This window comes from Bubalus bubalis, chromosome 2 (assembly GCF_019923935.1).
Source record: "Bubalus bubalis isolate 160015118507 breed Murrah chromosome 2, NDDB_SH_1, whole genome shotgun sequence".
NCBI lineage: Eukaryota > Metazoa > Chordata > Mammalia > Artiodactyla > Bovidae > Bubalus > Bubalus bubalis.
Genome location: NC_059158.1, coordinates 178,653,049 through 178,671,927, shown reverse-complemented (window position 1 = coordinate 178,671,927; position 18,879 = coordinate 178,653,049). Strand labels below are relative to the sequence as shown.

Below are 18,879 nucleotides of genomic sequence, written 5' to 3'. Positions count from 1 at the left end.
GTAAGGCAGAAAGTGAAAAGTGAAAGTGTTAAGTCACTCAGTCATGTCCAACTCTTTGCAACCACTTGGACTATAGCCCATCAGATTCTTCCGTCCGTGGAATTCTCCAGGCAAGATCACTGGAGTAGGTAGCCATTCCTTTTTCCAGGGGATGTTCCTGACCCAGGGATCGAACCTGGGTCTCCTGCATTGCAGGCAGATTCTTTACCATCTGAGCCACCAGGGAAGCCCAGAGTCAGGCAGACCTGAATTCAAATCTAATCTCTGCCACCTCCTAACTCTCTGACTGAGGGAGTTATTTAACCTCCCTGGGCCTTAACTTCCCCATCATTAAAACGGGGCCATGTGAGTACCTACCTCACACAGTCATTTCAAGAATTAGCAGAAAGGTAGGCAACACACCTGTGCGGCACCCCCAGTCCCTGCGCCACCCACCCATTCACCAGCCAGACCTGGTGGACCAGCTTCCCTGGGCTGAGCCCAGCCCCTACAGACCCGTGGCGTCACCTGACCCCACCAAAGGCCCACGACTGAGGGGCCCTGAACTCTTCTCTCCATTACAGCATCCTTCTGGATGAGGAAGGCCACATCAAACTCACTGGTGAGTGGAGGGCACCTGCCCCTCCGGTTTCAGGGGAGGGCAGGATGGGCTCTAGATGGACCTGGGCTGAGTGCTAGGGTATCCGCTTGTCCTGAGAGGCTGTGCCAGGCACTTAGAAGTGGTCAAAAGTCCAGGCCTGGCATGACGTGGGTTTGAATCCCAGGTCCCACTGTGTAATGCTGAGCAGACCATCTCACCCCCCTGGGCCTCAGCTTCCTCCTGAGTACCATGGTGGTGATGCCCTCAGGCCTCTGGGCAGGAGGGCATGGGTGTGCAGGGGTGGCAGCGAGGAAGGCAGGGGGTCCTGAAGGTGTGTCCACTTGTGCTCCTTGTCACAGACTTCGGTTTGAGCAAGGAGGCCATCGACCATGAGAAGAAAGCCTATTCCTTCTGCGGGACAGTGGAGTACATGGCCCCTGAGGTCGTCAACCGCCAGGGCCATACCCACAGTGCAGACTGGTGGTCCTATGGGGTGTTGATGGTGAGTGCCCAGGCAGGAGTAAAGCATCCAGCAACCAGTCCAGGCATTGGGCCTCAGTTTCCCCATCTGTGGGGCATGGGGGCAAGGGAGGGTGGTTTCTGGTCTCTAAGGCTCTTCTCTTGTCCTCTCATAGCTAAGCTGGCCTCACACTCCTCCGAGCTGCAGTTTCCTTCCTTGGAAGGATTCCAGGCTTGGCCCCACCTGGGGTGCCCCCCGCCCTGTACTGGGCCTCTCCCCAACCTCAGGCCCCTAGTTCTGCTCCTGGTGGTCTGATTGACGGAGAGGGGAGGGATACACACAGTTCTTGATCCAGGTGGACCTTCTGGGCAGGGGGCTGAGTGGCTGGCCCGGATGGGAGGAGGTGGGGGGCCTGGGGGGTGGGAGCAGAGCCTGAACGGACCCTTGTTCCCTGCAGTTTGAGATGTTGACGGGCTCCCTGCCCTTCCAGGGGAAGGACCGGAAGGAGACTATGACTCTGATTCTGAAGTAAGCTCCAGCCTCTCTCTGACACCTCCAGGTGTCTCCTCTTCTTGGCCTCGTTTGGGGGCCAGAGTAACACCCCACACCTATCCTCAGATTCTCCAAGAACGAGACACTCCGCTGGTTCGAGTGCTATGCTTTTGCTAGGGCTCCCTTTTCACCCACAGGGCCTATGGGTGGAGAATCCTGAGTCTCTGGGAGGGAAGTTAGTGGACGGCTTGTCTGGACTGAGCTGGAAATGAGATGTGGACAGAGGCGGGAGGTGAGACGGGGCCTCCGGGGCGGGGCTCAACCCTGACAAGACCCCGGGGCCATTGCAGGGCAAAGCTGGGCATGCCCCAGTTTCTAAGCACGGAAGCCCAGAGCCTCCTGCGGGCCCTGTTCAAGCGGAATCCTGCCAACCGGCTCGGTAAGTGGCCCCAGCCCAGGGGAGGGGAGCGGGTACAGCTGTGGCCTAGGCCACGGGGCCACATCTGGGGCTGAAAGGGGCCGTTGTCCTTTGTGTGGGCAGACAATGCCGGCGGCCACCCTGCGTTCTGGCCCCGTGTGTGGAGTGTGGGGCGGGGGGGTGACCTGTGTCTGGGGGAAAGCAGGAACTGAGTCATCTCCACTCCCCCTGGGGATGAGGACAGAGGCCGGCACGGCTCCTCCGTCAAGGCTGCTGGCTCAGGAGAAGGAGCACGAGTTCAGGCGCCAGGGGCTCGGGACCCCACTGCTGGCATGCGGTGGTCCCTCCACAGATACTGTGGTCGGATGAGTGCTGTTTGTGAGCAGAGTGACCCAAAGCAGTTGACGTCTCCCCCCAGAGCCCGAGGTCCTTGTGTCCACCAGGGACAATGATCTCGAGCTTCGCGGATTAAATGAAGTCACATGAATGTGTCTGTAGTAGCTGCTCAGTATGTGTTGGCTCCTTGGCTCCCGGGTTCACCTGGACCTTGACCAGCTTCGTAAGGTCCCATCCAGGTGTCTGGGCTTGAAAGGAGGGAGAGCCTGTCTGGTGGCTGACAAGGGCGATGGCCTAAGAGCAGCAGAGATGAGGCCTAAGTTGGTGCGGAGCTGGGGGAGGTGGGGACCCCCTGCAAATCTCAGGACAGGTTTGACCTGTCCCGACTTTGGCCTTGGACAAGTTGTCTAGCTTCTCTTCTCTGGACCCTCCTTCTCCCATCAGTACATGGGAGTCCAATCATCAAGAGGCTCCAGAAAGTAGAAAATGCTGAGTGGTCTGTAGGCCTCGGGGTGATGGCTGGACTTGGGGTGGCGTGAGCCCAGCCTCTGGTCCCAGACCCCAGTGAGGCGCGGCCACTCGGAGGACAGGGCGGCTGTCTGGGGTTAGAAGGCCCTGGGGCAGGCCCCTCATCTGGGCTCTTGCAGGCTCCGGCCCTGATGGGGCAGAGGAAATCAAGCGGCATGTCTTCTACTCCACCATTGACTGGAATGTGAGTGAGTCTATCCACCCTGGGGCCCCAGGCAGGGCTTCGGCTGTGGTGGGAGGGGGCCTCTGCTGACTCGAGCCTCCGAGGTGAAGCAGAGGTGACAGCGTGGCCTTGGGGGCACGGGCCGGCCTCCCGAGGGCGAGCAGTTATGCCCTGTCTGCATAGCCTGTGCTCCGTCCAGGCCATTAACTCCTCCTCCTGCATGGGGCTGCTGGTGGGCTGTGGGGTGCCAAGGTAACCAGGGCGCCCACTCCACCTTGCAGAAGCTGTACCGGCGTGAGATCAAGCCACCCTTCAAGCCGGCCGTGGCGCAACCCGATGACACCTTCTACTTTGACACTGAGTTCACGTCCCGCACACCCAAGGGTGCGTCCCTCGTCTGACTTTGTCCTGGGCTTTCCCTTCCCCAGGAGGGAAGTGGGGAGTCAGGGGCCTCTTTGGGGCACAGGGGCCCTGAGGGCTGAGGCAGGCCCAGGTATGTGGGCAGACAGGCAGGGAGTCTCTGACTCTTTGTCCCCGTCTCATTCAGCCTGGCTGTCCCACTCCGGGGCTCTATGGGCTTCTTTGTGCCTGGGCAAGGGGGTGGGAGTGAGTGGGTGAGTGGGCCACAATAGAAAAGTCAGGACCCTTGGCCCCGGGCACCTTCAGCCCACTGGAAAGACCAGACACATCAGGCTCCCACTCACGTCAGGGGTGAAGAATCTGACCTGGCAAATGCGCGAGGTGGACGGTCTGGCAGAGCAGGGGTGACGATGCCCAGAGGTCAGGGGCAAGCGTGGGAATGAGCTTTGGCTGCTCTGACATCTGGGCTTCGGTGACGCATCTGGAATACGGACTTAGCCGCAGACCCACTCAGTCCATGGGATTGCAGATAGAAGCCGAGGAGGGGGCTTCTGAGAGGGAACTTGGTAAATCCTAACGTTTTGGCCACATGCTGGGGAGGAGCGTTCTGAAAGGCCTCCTAGAGGGACAGGTTTTAGCAGAGGGGTGCTTGTACGTCTCTGATGTCGGGGAACTTGTCACTTCTCTGAGCAGCCCGTCCCATCTGCATTTATCTGATGAGTATGTACCAGGTCCCTTTAGTGTGCCAGCCATGCGGGGATCGATGGTGCACAAGACAGACCCAGGCCCTGCCTTCATATGGCTCAGGCTGTAGTGGGAGAGAGACACAAAGTCAGCTCTGGGCAGCTCAGCAAGTGCAGCTTAGCAGGGGCAACGGGCTGGAGGAGCAGCGTGAGGCCAGGTTTCTCAGAGGACAGTGTGTGAGCTGAGCCTCAAAGGATGGACAAGGAATGGTTGTCTAGTTAGCAGGAACAGCACGTACAATGGCTTAGAGTCTCCTCTAAGGATCTGAGAAGCTGGGCGTGGCTGAGCTGTGGAGTGGGGCGAAAGGAGGCTAAGATCACAAGCATCTCATTGCCTGGGCTATCCCAAGGGCAGAGGAAGGGTACAGACAGGGCACAGACTTGTGATTGGAACCCTCCATCTAGCTGCTGCAGAGAAGATGGACCTAAAGGGGCAGACCAGACACAAGGAGGCCTCCAGGAAGAGATAAAGTGCCTTGGCCTGGGCGGGTGGTGGATGTGAGGGTTTTTGCTGTTTCTTACATGACAGGGCTGGACTGGTCTGAACACACATGGGCAGATGGGCTAAAGCCAGAGATGAGAGGTCCTGCCCAGGCTCCCATCCCGGCCAGCTTTCTGGGCTACCTCGGGTCAAGGGTGCCTCCTCTGGTTCACACCCCCCTCCTGCCTCTGCAGACTCCCCAGGCATCCCCCCCAGTGCTGGTGCCCATCAGCTGTTCCGCGGCTTCAGTTTCGTGGCCACCGGCCTAATGGAGGACGACGGCAAGCCTCGGGCCACACAGGCGCCCCTGCATGCGGTGGTACAGGTGAGGGGCGGGAGAAACTTCTCAGCTGTCCCTTTCTTCTTGGAAGCCACGAGGTGGAAGAGCTGAGAACACAGGCACTGAATTCGGACAGACTTGGGTTCAGACCCTGCTGCCACCGGGGAGCCCACTGCGCCTCAACCTCCTTGAGCCTCAGTTTCCCCACTTGTAAAACAGGGAAGGCAGCATGCTTATGAGTTTCTTTTTTTTTTTTTTTTTTTAGTACTTTGAAACTTTATTTTAAAAATATTCTGAAATTTGAATTTTTCAAGAATCGCCATCTGCTTTCCTTTCACACACGCTTGGTCCTAATAAGTCCCGTGTGCGTGTGTGTTCAGTTGCTTAGTCTTGTCTGACTCTCTGAGACCCCATGGACTGTAGCCTGCCAGGCTGCTCTGTCCATGGACTCTTCCAGGCAAGAATACTGGAGTAGGTAGCCCTTCCCTTCTCCAGGTTATGAGTTTCTTGACACAGAGCCAGAATGTTGGAGGGCCGGGGCACACCCAGGTTGGTGGCACTGGGTGGTGGCTGGCCCTGACAGGTTGGGCGGGCACTCAGATCTCTTCCCACTGTCTCCCACTTGCCTACTCTCCGAACTCCATGGGAAATTTAGAGTTGAGAGGCAAGAATGGAGACTTTGGAGCTCACTGCCTGGGTCAGAGCTTCCAAGGTCAGGGATTGTGGAAGGGACACTTCCTCGTGCCTCAGTTTCCTCATCTGTAAATGGGGGTGAGGATAGAACCTTTCCCCGAGGGTTGTTTCAAGGATTATGTGAGTTACATAACACAAAGTTATGTGTAAAGTTAGGGTGACTTATGTGATTTATTATCCAACCGGGATATCTTGGTCCCAGACAAGTGTTAAACCGGACTGGATGTGAGGACAGCAGATGTGAAGCAGGGCCCTGTGTGGGCTGTGTGGTCACCTGGTGAAAAGGGCTCAGAATAGTGCCTGCTACACACTCAGCATCACGAAGCATTTGATACAGTTAATGTCTTAGAGCCTTGAGACCTCCCACAAGGTGGGCTGTGTCTCCCAGAAAAGGGAAACAACCCGCCAACAGCCACAGGAAGTGGAGAGCTGGGACCTGGCTCAGGGCTCCCGTGCCCCTCGCAGGCCTGCCTGGGTTCTCAGAGCCTCCAGCTGTTCCACGTGTGTGTGATGGCTCCTTACCCGCCTGCTCCAGCACCCACTGACCACAAACTGCAGCCAGGAGCCCAGGAGCCAGCAAGTGTGCCCATCATGTAGTGTAGAAAACAGGCCCGGAGAGGGGCAGGTTCTGGCCTGAGGCCTTCTACCCCAGGCTTCCTGTTGTTGTTCAGTCACTAAGTGGTGTCCGATTCTTTGTGCCCCCAATGACTGCAGCGCACCAGGCTTCCTTCTTGCCCAGTGCCACCTCCAGGGGCCCAAGGCCTGGGGCTCTGGGAGATGACTTTCCATTCTAGAGCACATAATCAGTCCCACCTCTTGGTCTCTTGCAGCAATTACATGGGAAGAACCTGGTTTTTAGCGATGGCTACGTGGTAAAAGAGACGATTGGTGTGGGCTCCTATTCTGAGTGCAAGCGCTGTGTCCACAAAGCCACCAACATGGAGTATGCTGTCAAGGTGAACCTCATGATCTTGTCTAGGCCAAGGCTGCTCGGCTGGGGTGGAGGTGGTGGGTGATGTAGCCCTGGCCCTCTGGTCGGGGAGGGATAGTGCTGGAAGCTCTGTGGATGGGTGAAAGGTATGCGGCTGAGACTCCACGCCCTGCAGCATGGGGCTCTGTGGCAGGTCAGGTGTAAGGCGTGCGGCTGAGACTCCACGCCCTGCAGCATGGGGCTCTGTGGCAGGTCGGGTGAAAGGTGTGCGGCTGAGACTCCATGCCCTGCAGCATGGGGCTCTGTGGCAGGTCAGGTGAAAGGCGTGCGGCTGAGACTCCACGCCCTGCAGCATGGGGCTTTGTGGCAGGTCAGGTGTAAGGCATGCGGCTGAGACTCCATGCCCTGCAGCATGGGGCTCTGTGGCAGGTCAGGTGAAAGGTGTGCGGCTGAGACTCCACGCCCTGCAGCGTGGGGCTCTGTGGCAGGTCGGGTGAAAGGCGTGCGGCCGAGACTCCACGCCCTGTAGTGTGGGGCTCTGTGGCAGGTCGGGACTCTGATCCCCCAACACCGCCACGTGCACTCCCTTTCCTCAGGTCATCGACAAGAGCAAGCGAGACCCCTCGGAAGAGATTGAAATTCTTCTGCGGTACGGGCAGCACCCCAACATCATCACTCTGAAAGATGTGAGTGGAGGTCCTTCAGGGTGGGGTGGGGACACAGGCCCTTGATTCTCGGATGGGTCTCGGGGTGGCCATTTCTTTGATTTCTGATCCTCCTCTGCTCACGGATGGGAGGTCCACTGAGGTGCCTCTAGTCTGGCTGCATCAGGTGCCCTCCCTGGGTGATGCTGGCATTCTCTGAGAGCATTCTTGCCCTCAGGACAGAGCCAGCATCCTGCTCAGGGGCCCAGGTGAAAGCCCTGCCAGGGTGATGAGACACAGAGCAGAACCCAGGCCCAAGGCTCAGGTCTTGCCTCCCTGGCCCGGCGAGTGGGCGACCGAGGAGCCCAGGCCTGGCGCCGAGGGGAGGGGCCTGACGGCGCAGTTTCTGGCAGGTGTACGATGACGGCAAGCATGTGTACCTGGTGACAGAGCTGATGCGGGGAGGGGAGCTGCTGGACAAGATCCTGCGGCAGAAGTTCTTCTCGGAACGCGAGGCCAGCTTCGTCCTGCACACCATCAGCAAGACCGTGGAGTACCTGCACTCCCAGGGGGTAAGTCTTGAGTAGGGGACACCGAGTGGGCCTGGGGCAGGGGGCGGCCTGGGGTCTTACCATCAGCAGAATTCATGGACCATGACCGGCCCAGACAGTGGCAGTCTTCCCCCAGCCAGACAGAGGGGAGACCTGAGCTGGGTGAGTGGGCAGGTGGATGGAGGTAAGGAAGGAAAGGAGGATGAGGCCACATTGTGAAAAGGAACGTTTATTCAGGACCTAGGCAGGCATCATGCTGCGTTCCTTCTTGGTTATCTCAACTGATTTTCACAGCAACTCTATTAGGTAGATGCTGGTCTTAGCCTCACTTTATAGTTATGGAAGCCGAGGCTCAGAGATGTGAGCTCACTTGCCCGAGGTCACACAGCCTGGGAAGAAGGGAGCCAGAGTATTTGACTGAGAAATTTGGGTGGGGAGCTACAGATGCAGAGTGGTTTTGAGTTGGGAAACAGCAAGATCACTGTGGGAGCTTCAAAGCTTCAGGGAGGAATCTGGCTGCAGGTTCAGCTGTCAGGACAAGAGGAAGTGGATGTAGGAGGAAATGCTGCTGGAAACACTGGCTAATTTCTTTACAATATTGTGGTTTTTGCTGTCCATTGACAAGATCAGCCACAGGTACACATGTGTCTCCCCATCCTGAACCCCCCTCCCACCTCCCTCCACCTCCCTCCCCACCCCATCCCTCTGGGTTGTCTCAGAGCCCTGGCTTTGAGTGCCCTGCTTCATGCATTGAACTTGTACTGCTCATCTATTTTACATGTGGTAATATACATGTTTCAGTGCTATTCTCTCAAATCATCCCACCCTTGCCTTCTCCCAGAGTCCAAAAGTCTGTTCTTTACATCTGAGTCTCTTTTGCTGCCTTTCATATAGGATTGCTGTTACCATCTTTCTAAATTCCATATGTATGCGTTAATACACTATATTTTTGTTTCTTTTTCTGACTTACTTCAGATTCATCCACCTCATTAGAACTGACTCGAATGTCAAAAATGTCCGCAATTTGTTTATTGGATTCACAATCTCTGCAAGGTTCATACCTTTCATTCACTTATCATACCCCTTAAGTCTCTTATAAAACTGAGATAAAATTTGCTTGCAGTAGATTTTAAGTGTACAAGTTGATGAGTTTCGTTAAATGTGTACATCCATGTCACCTCCGTAGTAAAACCTCCCTTTCAGATGCCACTGACTTGTTGAAGAGAGCAGTTCTGTGGAATGTCCCACATCATTTACTTATTTATTTGGCCTCACTGCAGAACATATGGGATCTTAGTTCCCCAACCAGGGACTGAATCTGTAACCCTACATTGGCAGCACGAAGTCTTAACCACTGAGCCACCAGGGGAGTCCCGGTCCCACATTCTGAATGCGTTTGCCTCCTTGGGGTATCATTTTAATTGTTTCTCGATTGCCTATGTTTCCTGTAAGCTGCAAGGTGCTCCAAAGTCTTAATTAGATTTCACTCCAACTTCTTTTGGGGAGCAAGGAGTCAAAAATCAGTCCATGGGAGGCGCAGTGACCTTCGCACAGCGTCATGTCCAGGAGCCCGTGTCTCATCGCCCGTTAGTCGTCAGGGGATGACTGAACGGGTCTGGAGACGGGTGAACGGGTGTCAGGCAGTGGGTGGGTGTGAGGTGTACCATGGAGATCGTAACCAACCTTTCATGCAGTGGTTTCAGCCTTTCGTGACATTTCCCTGAATCAATCATTTCATTAGAATTTGCAAAAATAACAATGTGTAATTCTGTCTCACTTATTAGGGGATTCTTTTGTGAAAAAGAACTTTACCTTATCACCAGAGGTCTAGTTTGGTTACTGCATGGTCGTGTTTGAAGTGGTTTTGTGTTTTGAAATGACCAGTGCAAACAGACTGATATGGAAATATGTCAGGTCAGACAGTACACAGGCTTCCTTTTCCTGTTTTGGTCTCACGTGAGTACTAGCTAGCATTACCCGAAGAAGGTTTAGAAGATAGAGCTGAAGTGGTGAGTTTCCAGCAGGCCACCTAAAGCTCAGAGCAGGGACTGCTGTGCCTCAGAGCTTATAGGATATTCGTTCCCTCAGCGAGGGAACCTGCACCCTCAGCTGTGAAAGCTCAGGGTCCTAACCACTGGACCACCAGGAAATTAACCAGGGAAGGGCTTTTTAGAGTGGGAGCTGCTTCCAAAAGTAGTGAGCCTCTCTATGAGGGGTAGGTGAGCTCCAAGTACAGACGTTCACTCTGTAGAGGTGTCATGGGAGAATATTATTTCTTGCCCAAAGGACATCTTTGGGATTTTGGAACCTATGGGCCCTAAAGTTTCTCCAGGCCAGAATACTGGAGTGGGTAGCCTTTCCCTTCTCCAGGGGATCTTCCCAACCCAGGAATCAAACCCAGGTCTCCCGTGTTGCAGGCAGATTCTTTACCAGCTGCCTCTAAAGTTTCTGGCCCTTCCAAATACTAGGGGAAGATGATGAGGAAATTGGGAGCTCTTCATAGAGGTTTCTGGAGGGAGATTCTCGAGCCGTTTACACTTTGGCAGCTTCTGTGGTCCAGAAGCTGGAAATCTCATAACAGCTGAGGAATGAGAAGGGAGTGACCAGTTCTGGACCCTCCTATTTGTTTTAATGTTATCTTCATATTGAAATATCACATAAACAGGTCATCATGCACAATTCAATAAGTCTTCAAAAAGTGAATACACCCACGTAACCAGCACCCAGAGCAGACAGGGCTGTGCCTCTCAGCTTAGTTCCCTGGCCAGGAATTGAACCCACACTCTTGGCAATGAAAACTGGGAGTCCTAACCACTGGACTGCCAGGGAACTCCTCAGGGAAGGGCTTTCTAGAGTAGGAGCTGAAGGATTTCTAGTTCCCCCCAACCCCCTCGAGCCTCTTCCACTTTCCCTCCTAAGGATAACCATTCTAAGCTGACTTCTAATTTGACATCCATGTGCTCTTTCATATCTGACTTCAGCCACTCAGCACTCTCTCTGAGAGTCACCGGTGATGCTGTGTGGCTTCAGTTCCCTCAGTCTCATTGCTCTGTGGTGTCTACTGTGCGAATACAGTTTAATTATCCTTTCTACTGTTAATGGACATGGATTGTTAGTAGTTTACTTATTTCATTTTTTAAAGAAGGTATTCAAGAACAAAGGAGTTGATAGTGATGCTGGTCCCTTCGGCATATGCTTCACACAGCTGATAAAGTAAGGTTTTGATGATATTCAGGATTCTTCTCTTTTGGCTGCTCTGGGTCTTGGTTGCAGGAGGCGGGCTCTTTAGTTTTGGCTCGTGTGATCTAGTTCCCTGACAAGAGACTGAACTGCGTTCAGAGCCCCCTGCATTGGGAGCTTGGAGTCTTAGCCAGCGGACCACCAGGGAAGTCTCTGTTACCAGTTTTTTGACTGTGACAAGTAACACTGCCGTGACGTTCTTGCACTTGTCTCTTGTGAACACTCGTCCACTATAACCTGGGTGTAAACATGACAGAGCGATTGCTGGGTCATAGTGCAGGATATGTTCATCTTCAGTAGATGTTGCAGGCTTCTGAAGTTGTTTTACATATTTATACTCTCCAGAAGTGTGTGAGAGTTCTGTTACTTGCCGACACTTGGCATTTTCCATCTTTTTAATTATAGCCACTCTAAGAGATGAGGAGTGGTATCCCATAGTGCTTTTAACTTATGTTTTCCGGATGACTGATGAAGTTGAGCACCTCTTCAGCGGTTTATTGCCATTTGGACAGCCTCTTTTATGGAAAGCCGGTTGAAGTCTTTCGTCCATTAAATGAAATTGGGTTGTCTGCTTTTTTTCATCTTATTTTGCAAGAGTTCTTTGTTTAATATGTGGAGCCCTTTCAAGTCTCTAGCTTCCCTCAGGGCCCCAGGGTGCCGAGAACAGCCTGCCTGAGAACTCAGTCGTGCTTCGCACTTTGACTTCTCTTTTAACCGGATGACTTATGTAGAAGAACTTCAGCCTTTATCTGTGTGTGTGGCTGCTCACAGGTGCCCTAACGCATCCTCCGATGATGCTGGCGATGACAGAGCACTTTGCTGCCACTGGCATCTCAGAGCACTTTCCACAGGCCGGACAGCTTCTAAGTACTTTACACATCCACTCACTCAGCTGTTTCAACAAAGCTATGAAGAAGGTGTGAGTATTAGGTCATCCATTTTATAGGTGAGGAAACTGAGGCTCTGGGAGCTTAAGTAAAAGTCTCATAGCTAAACTGGCTTTAGAGTCTGTGCTTCTTCCTTGCATACGATTGGCTGCTGCTTTGGACAACATCTGTGGCCCCATTTTCCTGCCCTTCTTGTCCTCTAATTTTTAAGGGCTTCTTAGCAAGCACTCACTGTATCTTGATAGCCAGCATGATGGTGGGTTCACCAGGAAGTGCTGGGGTTACTGGGGCAGCAGCTGTCATTTTCCAGGCCCTGTGCTGCGTACTCCTGGTACGTAACTCGTATGCGCCTTCCTGTAACGCTGGGGGCCGGGCACCATCAGCCCCGTTTTACAGGTGAGAAAACCAAAGGCTGGCGAGGTTGAGTGACACATCACGGTCACACAGCTGCTGCCGGTGGAGTCAGGATTCACACTGCAGCCCGTCTGCCTCCTGACTGAAATCACAACTTCACAGGAGCCACAGACTGTGACTCAGTGGCTGCGTTTGGCCTGCGCAATGCGGGTATCTTCTTGGTTTGGTAATTTGGCTGCTTTTGAAACCTGGGCCCGAGGTGGTGCGTAGTGATTGTCAGCTGGAGTGAGCAGCAGCTGCCTCTGGAGCCTGTTGGCCTGGCTCCACAGGGACCATGCAGGAATTCTCTCATAAAGCCAACTAACCGGTGAGATTCAGCCGATCTCACGTGCAAGGTCTCTTGTGTTTTGGAGGTGTGATTCATTCATTCATGGCACAGAGTTCACGTAGCGCTTGCTGTGTGCGAGTCCCTGTGCTGGGTCCTGGGGGTGAGCAGGCATTCCACAGAGAGATATGGCTGTTTGTGGTTGAAGGACCCCTCTCTGACCTGGGCTCCAGGCGCTGGAGGGATGTGGTGGACAGTGAGGCTAGAAAGGACAGCTTGGCTCTCCACACCAGGATGGGGACTTCAGGCTTTATCCCGAAGTAGTAGGGAGCCAATGATGGTTTTTCACAGCTCTCAGGGAGGTACCGTGAGCTCATGGGAGAAGGAAGGTGAAAATGAGTTTAGTCTGGGCTTATTGGGCTTGAGGGGCTAGGGGACATTCGGTGGTTGCCATCTGGTCAGCAGCTGTGTGATCCTGGACTTAGGAAAGTTCTGGGTTAATGTCGGAGATCTGAGAGTTGTCAATAATTAAGTGAGAGTTGGTGACTCTGAATGGAACCATGCAGAGGGAGAGGGTGTGGATGGAAAGCAAGTGGAATGCGTCAGCCTCCTCCGGTTACACACGAGCACATGGGGCCAAGGGAGAGTCATGTGCTTAAGGCCTCAGCAGTGTCATTTGTCCATTTCTCCAGCAGGAATTTATTGAGTACCTACTGTGTGCTGGGAACTGTTCTTAATGCTGGGATGCAGCAGTGAGCAAAACACTCATGGAGCTTACATTCCAGTGGGTGGGTTCTGAAGATGATGAAGTAAATATCCAGCAGTGGTAAATGCTGTGGGTAAAGCTAAAGCAGGGTGAGGAGACTAAGGAATACTGCTCTGTGGTTGCTATTTTGTATGGAATGGACCAGGTGGCATTTTATATTTTATATGGAGTAGTCCAGGGAAGCCCTTATTGGTAAGGTGGCATTTCAGCCAAAACCTGAAAGAAATAAGAGAATGAGCCAGGCAGATGCCTAAGAGGAGAGTATTCCAGAAAAAAGGAATAGCACATGCAAAGGCCCTGGGGCAGGAGTGTGCTTAGCACGCTGAAGGAAGAGCAAAGAGGCTGGCGTGGCCAAAGCCAGCTGAGCAAGGAAAGGAGTGCTAGAGGACCAGAGTGCCAGCCATATGGTGAGCAGTAGGGGAGAGAGGAGGTGAGGCCACCAGGCCACTGTAAAGACTTTTCTTCCTAAGAGGGGAACCCTTGGAGGTGACATGATCTGACTTACATTTAACAGGATCACTCTGGCTGCTCTGTTTAGAACAGGCCATAGGAAATGAGACAGAAGCAGGGAGACCGGGTTAGGAGGTTGTTGCCGTAATCCAGGGGAGGAATGATAATGGCTGGGATCCGCATGTTGCCAGTAGAGGGGCTGAGAAGTGCCTGGGCTCTGGACATTTTTTAAAAAACATTTATTTATTTGACCGTACCAGGTCTTAGTTGCGGCACTCTGGATCTTTAGCTATGGCGTGTGGGATCTTGTTCCCTGACCAGGGATCAAACCTGGCCTGCTGCATTGGGAGCACAAAGTCTTAACCACTGGACCACTATCCAGGGAAGTCCCTGGATATATTTTAATGGTAGAGCCAGCTGTGTTTGGTGATGGATTGATTGAGGAATATGAGAAAAAAAGAGGAATTAAGAATGACTCTTTACGATTTTGACCCATGCAGTGGGAAGAGCGGAGTTGCCATTAGGTCACATGTGTGGTCCCCGCTTCCCAGGTGGTGCAAGTAGTAAAGGACCCGCCTGCCAATGCAGGAGACGTAAGGAGGCATGGGTCTGTTTGATCCCTGAGTCGGGAAGATCCCTTGGAGGATGGCGTGGCACCCATTCCAGTATTCATGCCTAGAGAATCCAGTGGACAGAGGAGTCTGGTGGGCTACAGTCCATGGGTTCTCAAAGAGTCAGACACGACTGGAGCGACTTAGCACGCGTGCATATACACACATGTGTGGCACGCAGATTTGAGGAGTTCGCTGTGGACGGTGAAGTTAGAGCTGCCAAGTGGCTCAGTGGTAAAGAACCCGCCTGCCAACGCAGGAGGCACAAGAGACTTGGGTTTGATCTCTGAGTCAAAAAGACCCCCTTGGTAGGAAATGGCAACCCACACCAGGATTCTTGCCTGGAAAATTCCATGGACAGAGGAACCTGACGGGCTACAGTCCATGGGGTTGCAAAGTCGGACACAACCGAGCGCGTCCACGCACACAGACATTGACCTAGAGGGTTCAGGTTGATAATGCCAGCAGCAAGGCCCCTTGGCAGCCCCTTCCCCCCCTTTCAGATTCTGGATCCTTCTGCCCCCTCTCTGGGCCCATCTTCTGACTCTCCCAGCCCTGGCAGTGGACCTGGGCCCCCGGCAGCCTGTCCACATGGAGAACTGACCCGGACCCTCTGCCCCCAGGTCGTGCACAGGGACCTCAAGCCCAGCAACATCCTGTACGTGGATGAGTCTGGGAACCCTGAGTGCCTGCGCATCTGTGACTTTGGCTTTGCCAAGCAGCTGCGGGCTGAGAATGGGCTCCTTATGACACCTTGCTACACCGCCAACTTTGTGGCACCCGAGGTGAGTGGCCCAGCCTCCTCGGCTACGAGAGTGAGGGGGGGCTGGCACAGGGGCCTTGTGTCCCTTCCAGAGGCCCCACGCTGTCCAGGACTCAGGTCTCTGTGGCCTTGGTCCAGGTACCAAGGCAGGATCAGCCCACGCCTGGGACCCTTGTCCTGCGTTTTGGGGAGTAGCAGGCAGGCGTATGCCCCTCAGCCCGACCACCCTCCCCTGCCCACCTTCCTGCCAGGTCCTGAAGCGCCAGGGCTATGATGAAGGCTGCGACATTTGGAGCCTGGGCATTCTGCTGTACACCATGCTGGCGGGGTGAGTGCCCCTCTGGCCTGCACCCCGTCTGCCCCCTGCCCCTTCCTCCAGCCCTAGTGTACAGGCTGGGGTGGTGCTTGTCTGATGGGAGAGACTCATCCCTGCTTCAGGAAGGGCTGGAGACAGGGGCGTGGTGCTGCCTTTGGGAGCTCCACCTTGGGGAGAAAGTGCCGCCTTCGGGGGCACCCACTCCGAAGGGGGAGACACAGTCCCCCCTTGCCACCCCAGCCGCCTGGATGGAGGCCAGAGGCTATACCCACACCGGGTGGACTTTCCTCCAGATATACTCCATTTGCCAATGGACCCAGTGACACACCAGAGGAAATCCTGACGCGGATCGGCAGTGGCAAGTTCACTCTCAGTGGGGGAAACTGGAACACAGTTTCAGACACAGCCAAGGTGAGTCTGTAAGGCCTGGACCCTGCTCACTCAGGGCTGGGGAGGCAGGGTCCCATCCCAGGGCTTTTCGGCATTTCACGGACAGGTGACTGGCAGCCTCATTTCTCCAAGTGGAACATCCCACAAACCTCTGTTGCTGTATTTCTCCAAGTGGAAGATTCCCAGGCAGACTGCTGCCCCCTCCCCCGCCCTCTATCTTGTGTACTGTTTGAACAACTTGGTGATTGTTCACTGGCCCTTCCTGTGTTCTGGGCGCTGAAGGGGGACAGAGGGCTGCATCGTCATGGCCCCTGCCTCGTGGGGACTTAGTGTGAGGGGACAGACAGGCTTGCACACAAGGGGACAGAGAGGCAGGCCCTCCTGGTCAGAGGTATAGGCAGTGGAGACCCAGGCAGAGCTATGGGCCACCAGGCAGACAAGCATTCTCAGAGGATGGAACATCTGCGCTTTCAGTACTAAACAACAGGTCCCAGTGGTGGGAACCTCTGTGTCAGACGCTGGGTTGAGTCCTTAGTGAACAGCACCCCCTCGCATTAACCTTATGCTGCTGCTGCTGCTAAGTCGCTTTAGTCATGTCCGACTCTGTGCGACCCCATAGACGGCAGCCCACCAGTCTCCCCCGTCACTGGGATTCTCCAGGCAAGAACACTGGAGTGGGTTGCCATTTCCTTCTCTAATGTATGAAAGTGAAAAGTGAAAGTGAAGTCGCTCAGTCGTGTCCGACTCTTCACGACCCCATAGACTGCAGCCTACCAGGCTCCTCCGCCCATGGGATTTTCCAGGCAAAAGTACTGGAGTGGGGTGCCATTGCCTTCTCTGATTGACCTTATGAGTTGGGTACTTTTGTCATCCTGTTTCTTGGAGGGGAAGCTGAGGCTCAGAGAGTCAAAGTAACTTGCCCCGGATATGCAGTCGATGAGCAGCAGAGTCAGGTTTTGATCCTTCCCAGCCCAGCCTTCGGTTCTTCCCACCTTCCTACATGGCTTCTAGATGGTGAAAGAGGAAAGAAAGGGCCTTCCAGGAAGAAATCCCCAAAAAGGGCATGTGCCACTCGAGGAGGCCCTGGAGCAGCGTGGAGAATGGATTGCAGGGGCTAATGCAAGGGTCCAGGCGGGAGATTGCAGGAAACGGCTGCCTTAGCCATTCCCCATCAGCCAGGGCCAGCACTCTGCTCCCCTGCTAGCCTCTCCCACCAACCTCTTGCCTGCTCTTCCCCAGGACCTGGTGTCCAAGATGCTGCACGTGGACCCCCACCAGCGCCTCACAGCCAAGCAGGTCCTGCAGCACCCGTGGATCACCCAGAAAGACAAGCTTCCGCAGAGCCAGCTGTCACATCAGGACCTGCAGCTTGTGAAGGTACCACCACCCTAGGCTGCCGGGCTGCAGGGGCCCAAGCCAGGGTTCTGTGGGCAAGGACTCAGGGTGGTAGAGCCAGGAGATGCCACATGCGTCTCTCCCCAGGGAGCCCCCATCTGACAGGCCGGGGTGTCGACAGTGCACTCATGACCCCCAGTCCTTTGGGGGTGGGCACAGCTCCTGCCCTCTGAAGTCTGAGGGAGGAGGCAGGACTGATGACCATGAAGAACGACCAAGGCAGGATTAACAGGGGACCGGGTGGGCTGTAGAACCCTGGGAGGGGCTGGCTTGGCCTTGGAGTGCATGTACCTCCCACCCTCGTGAGCTGAAGTCCCCCTTGTCTCCCAGGGAGCCATGGCAGCTACCTACTCAGCACTCAACAGCTCCAAGCCCACCCCTCAGCTGAAGCCCATCGAGTCATCTATCCTGGCCCAGCGGCGGGTGAGGAAGCTGCCGTCCACCACCCTGTGAGGGGCCCGAGCATCCAGGCTGCAGGGCGGTGCTAGCTGGATGGAGGCAGCGTGCTTCCCAGAAGAAGCAGGCCTGAATCCCAGGGCCAGAGGGAGCGGAGCCCTGAGGGGCCCAAGAAGCAGCCAGCCCAGATCACCCCAGGGAGGGTGTGAGAAGTGCCTTCTCCTTCCCCAGGACGGACTCTTCTCGGCTCAGGCTCTGCTGGTTGAAATCGATTCACTGTAAAAACTCTTTATCTATTTTTAAGGACAAAATGGCATCAACCACCATGGATTTCTACAAGATCCATTTGCCTTTCTGAGAGCAGAAGTAGCCAGCAGAGCCCCAGGAGGGCGCTGAGTCACACAAGGGTGCTCTGTGGCTGAGACCCCTTAGAGCAGCTTTAGGATTCCCCCAGGGGGACCCCCACGATTGGCTGTCTATAGCCATCTGCACCCCTCTGAGGCAGTCCGGCGTCCCCTCCCAGAGCCTTTGGCTGTTTAGCAGAACTTGCTCTATCCCGGTTGGCTCCTTTTCTGTTCTGTTGTGCTGCAGTGGGGAGGTCTGGAACCACTTTCTGCTAGAGGAGAGGACAAAGGCCCTGTGGCTCCCAGCTCCAGGCACCAGCATCCACCCCTGGGTCCCCTGCAGTCAGGTCGAGCAGTCCCTGAAGGAGCATCGAGAAAGCACTTTCTGGCTGACTTCTGTTGGAGTCTGCCACAGGACAGAGTTCACGAGAGGCCTGTGGGGCGGCCCAAGAGGGGCAGGAGCTTTTTTCATTTCTTCCTCAGCTGGTAACTCAGGGTTCATCTGTCCATGGCCTTTCTAATAAACTTACAGTTGAATTGAAGCATGCTCGCCTCTGCTTGTCATCCCTGGATTTGCCCGCCCTCTGCTGCTGGGTGTTGAGGACTTTGGCCATGACCAGTACTGGGCCTGGGCCAGTTAGCCCACTGCTTGGAGCTCAACTGGGGAGCAGTGGGAGTCCCACTGGCTCTCCCCATTTCTGCCAGGGATTCCATTATGGCATTGACAATCAGTCAGTTCAGTTCAGTCGCTCAGTCGTGTCCGACTCTTTGTGACCCCACGAATCGCAGCACACCAGGCCTCCCTGTCCATCACCAACTCCCAGAGTCCATCCAAACTCATGTCCATCGAGTCGGTGATGCTATCCAGCCATCTCATCCTCTGTCGTCCCCTTCTCCTCCTGCCCCCAATCCCTCCCAGCATCAGAGTCTTTTCCAATGAGTCAACTCTTCACATCAGGTGGCCAAAGTATTGGAGTTTCAG

At 54.7% G+C, this 18,879-nt stretch overlaps 1 protein-coding gene across 9 annotated transcripts in view; it reads left to right on the top strand.

Moving 5' to 3' along the window:
- The window catches only part of RPS6KA1 (ribosomal protein S6 kinase A1), a 38,050-nt gene extending 19,611 nt beyond the window's left edge, over positions 1 to 18,439 (top strand). For 8 of the 9 annotated variants that reach the window (XM_006055457.3, XM_025278671.1, XM_006055459.3 and 5 more), the window contains 15 exons: positions 564 to 601; positions 940 to 1,082; positions 1,498 to 1,568; positions 1,883 to 1,971; positions 2,934 to 2,998; positions 3,259 to 3,361; positions 4,756 to 4,886; positions 6,365 to 6,490; positions 7,062 to 7,151; positions 7,523 to 7,681; positions 14,917 to 15,078; positions 15,308 to 15,384; positions 15,666 to 15,783; positions 17,002 to 17,139; positions 17,488 to 18,439. In XM_006055457.3, the coding sequence (XP_006055519.1) occupies positions 564 to 601; positions 940 to 1,082; positions 1,498 to 1,568; positions 1,883 to 1,971; positions 2,934 to 2,998; positions 3,259 to 3,361; positions 4,756 to 4,886; positions 6,365 to 6,490; positions 7,062 to 7,151; positions 7,523 to 7,681; positions 14,917 to 15,078; positions 15,308 to 15,384; positions 15,666 to 15,783; positions 17,002 to 17,139; positions 17,488 to 17,610 (1,633 nt within the window). In that variant the 3' untranslated portion in view covers positions 17,611 to 18,439. Of the gene's footprint in view, positions 1 to 563; positions 602 to 939; positions 1,083 to 1,497; positions 1,569 to 1,882; positions 1,972 to 2,933; positions 2,999 to 3,258; positions 3,362 to 4,755; positions 4,887 to 6,364; positions 6,491 to 7,061; positions 7,152 to 7,522; positions 7,682 to 14,916; positions 15,079 to 15,307; positions 15,385 to 15,665; positions 15,784 to 17,001; positions 17,140 to 17,487 lie in introns of those variants that run through there. The other variant, XR_003107319.2, reaches the window with a different exon arrangement.
- Positions 18,440 to 18,879: the final 440 nt, after the last annotated feature.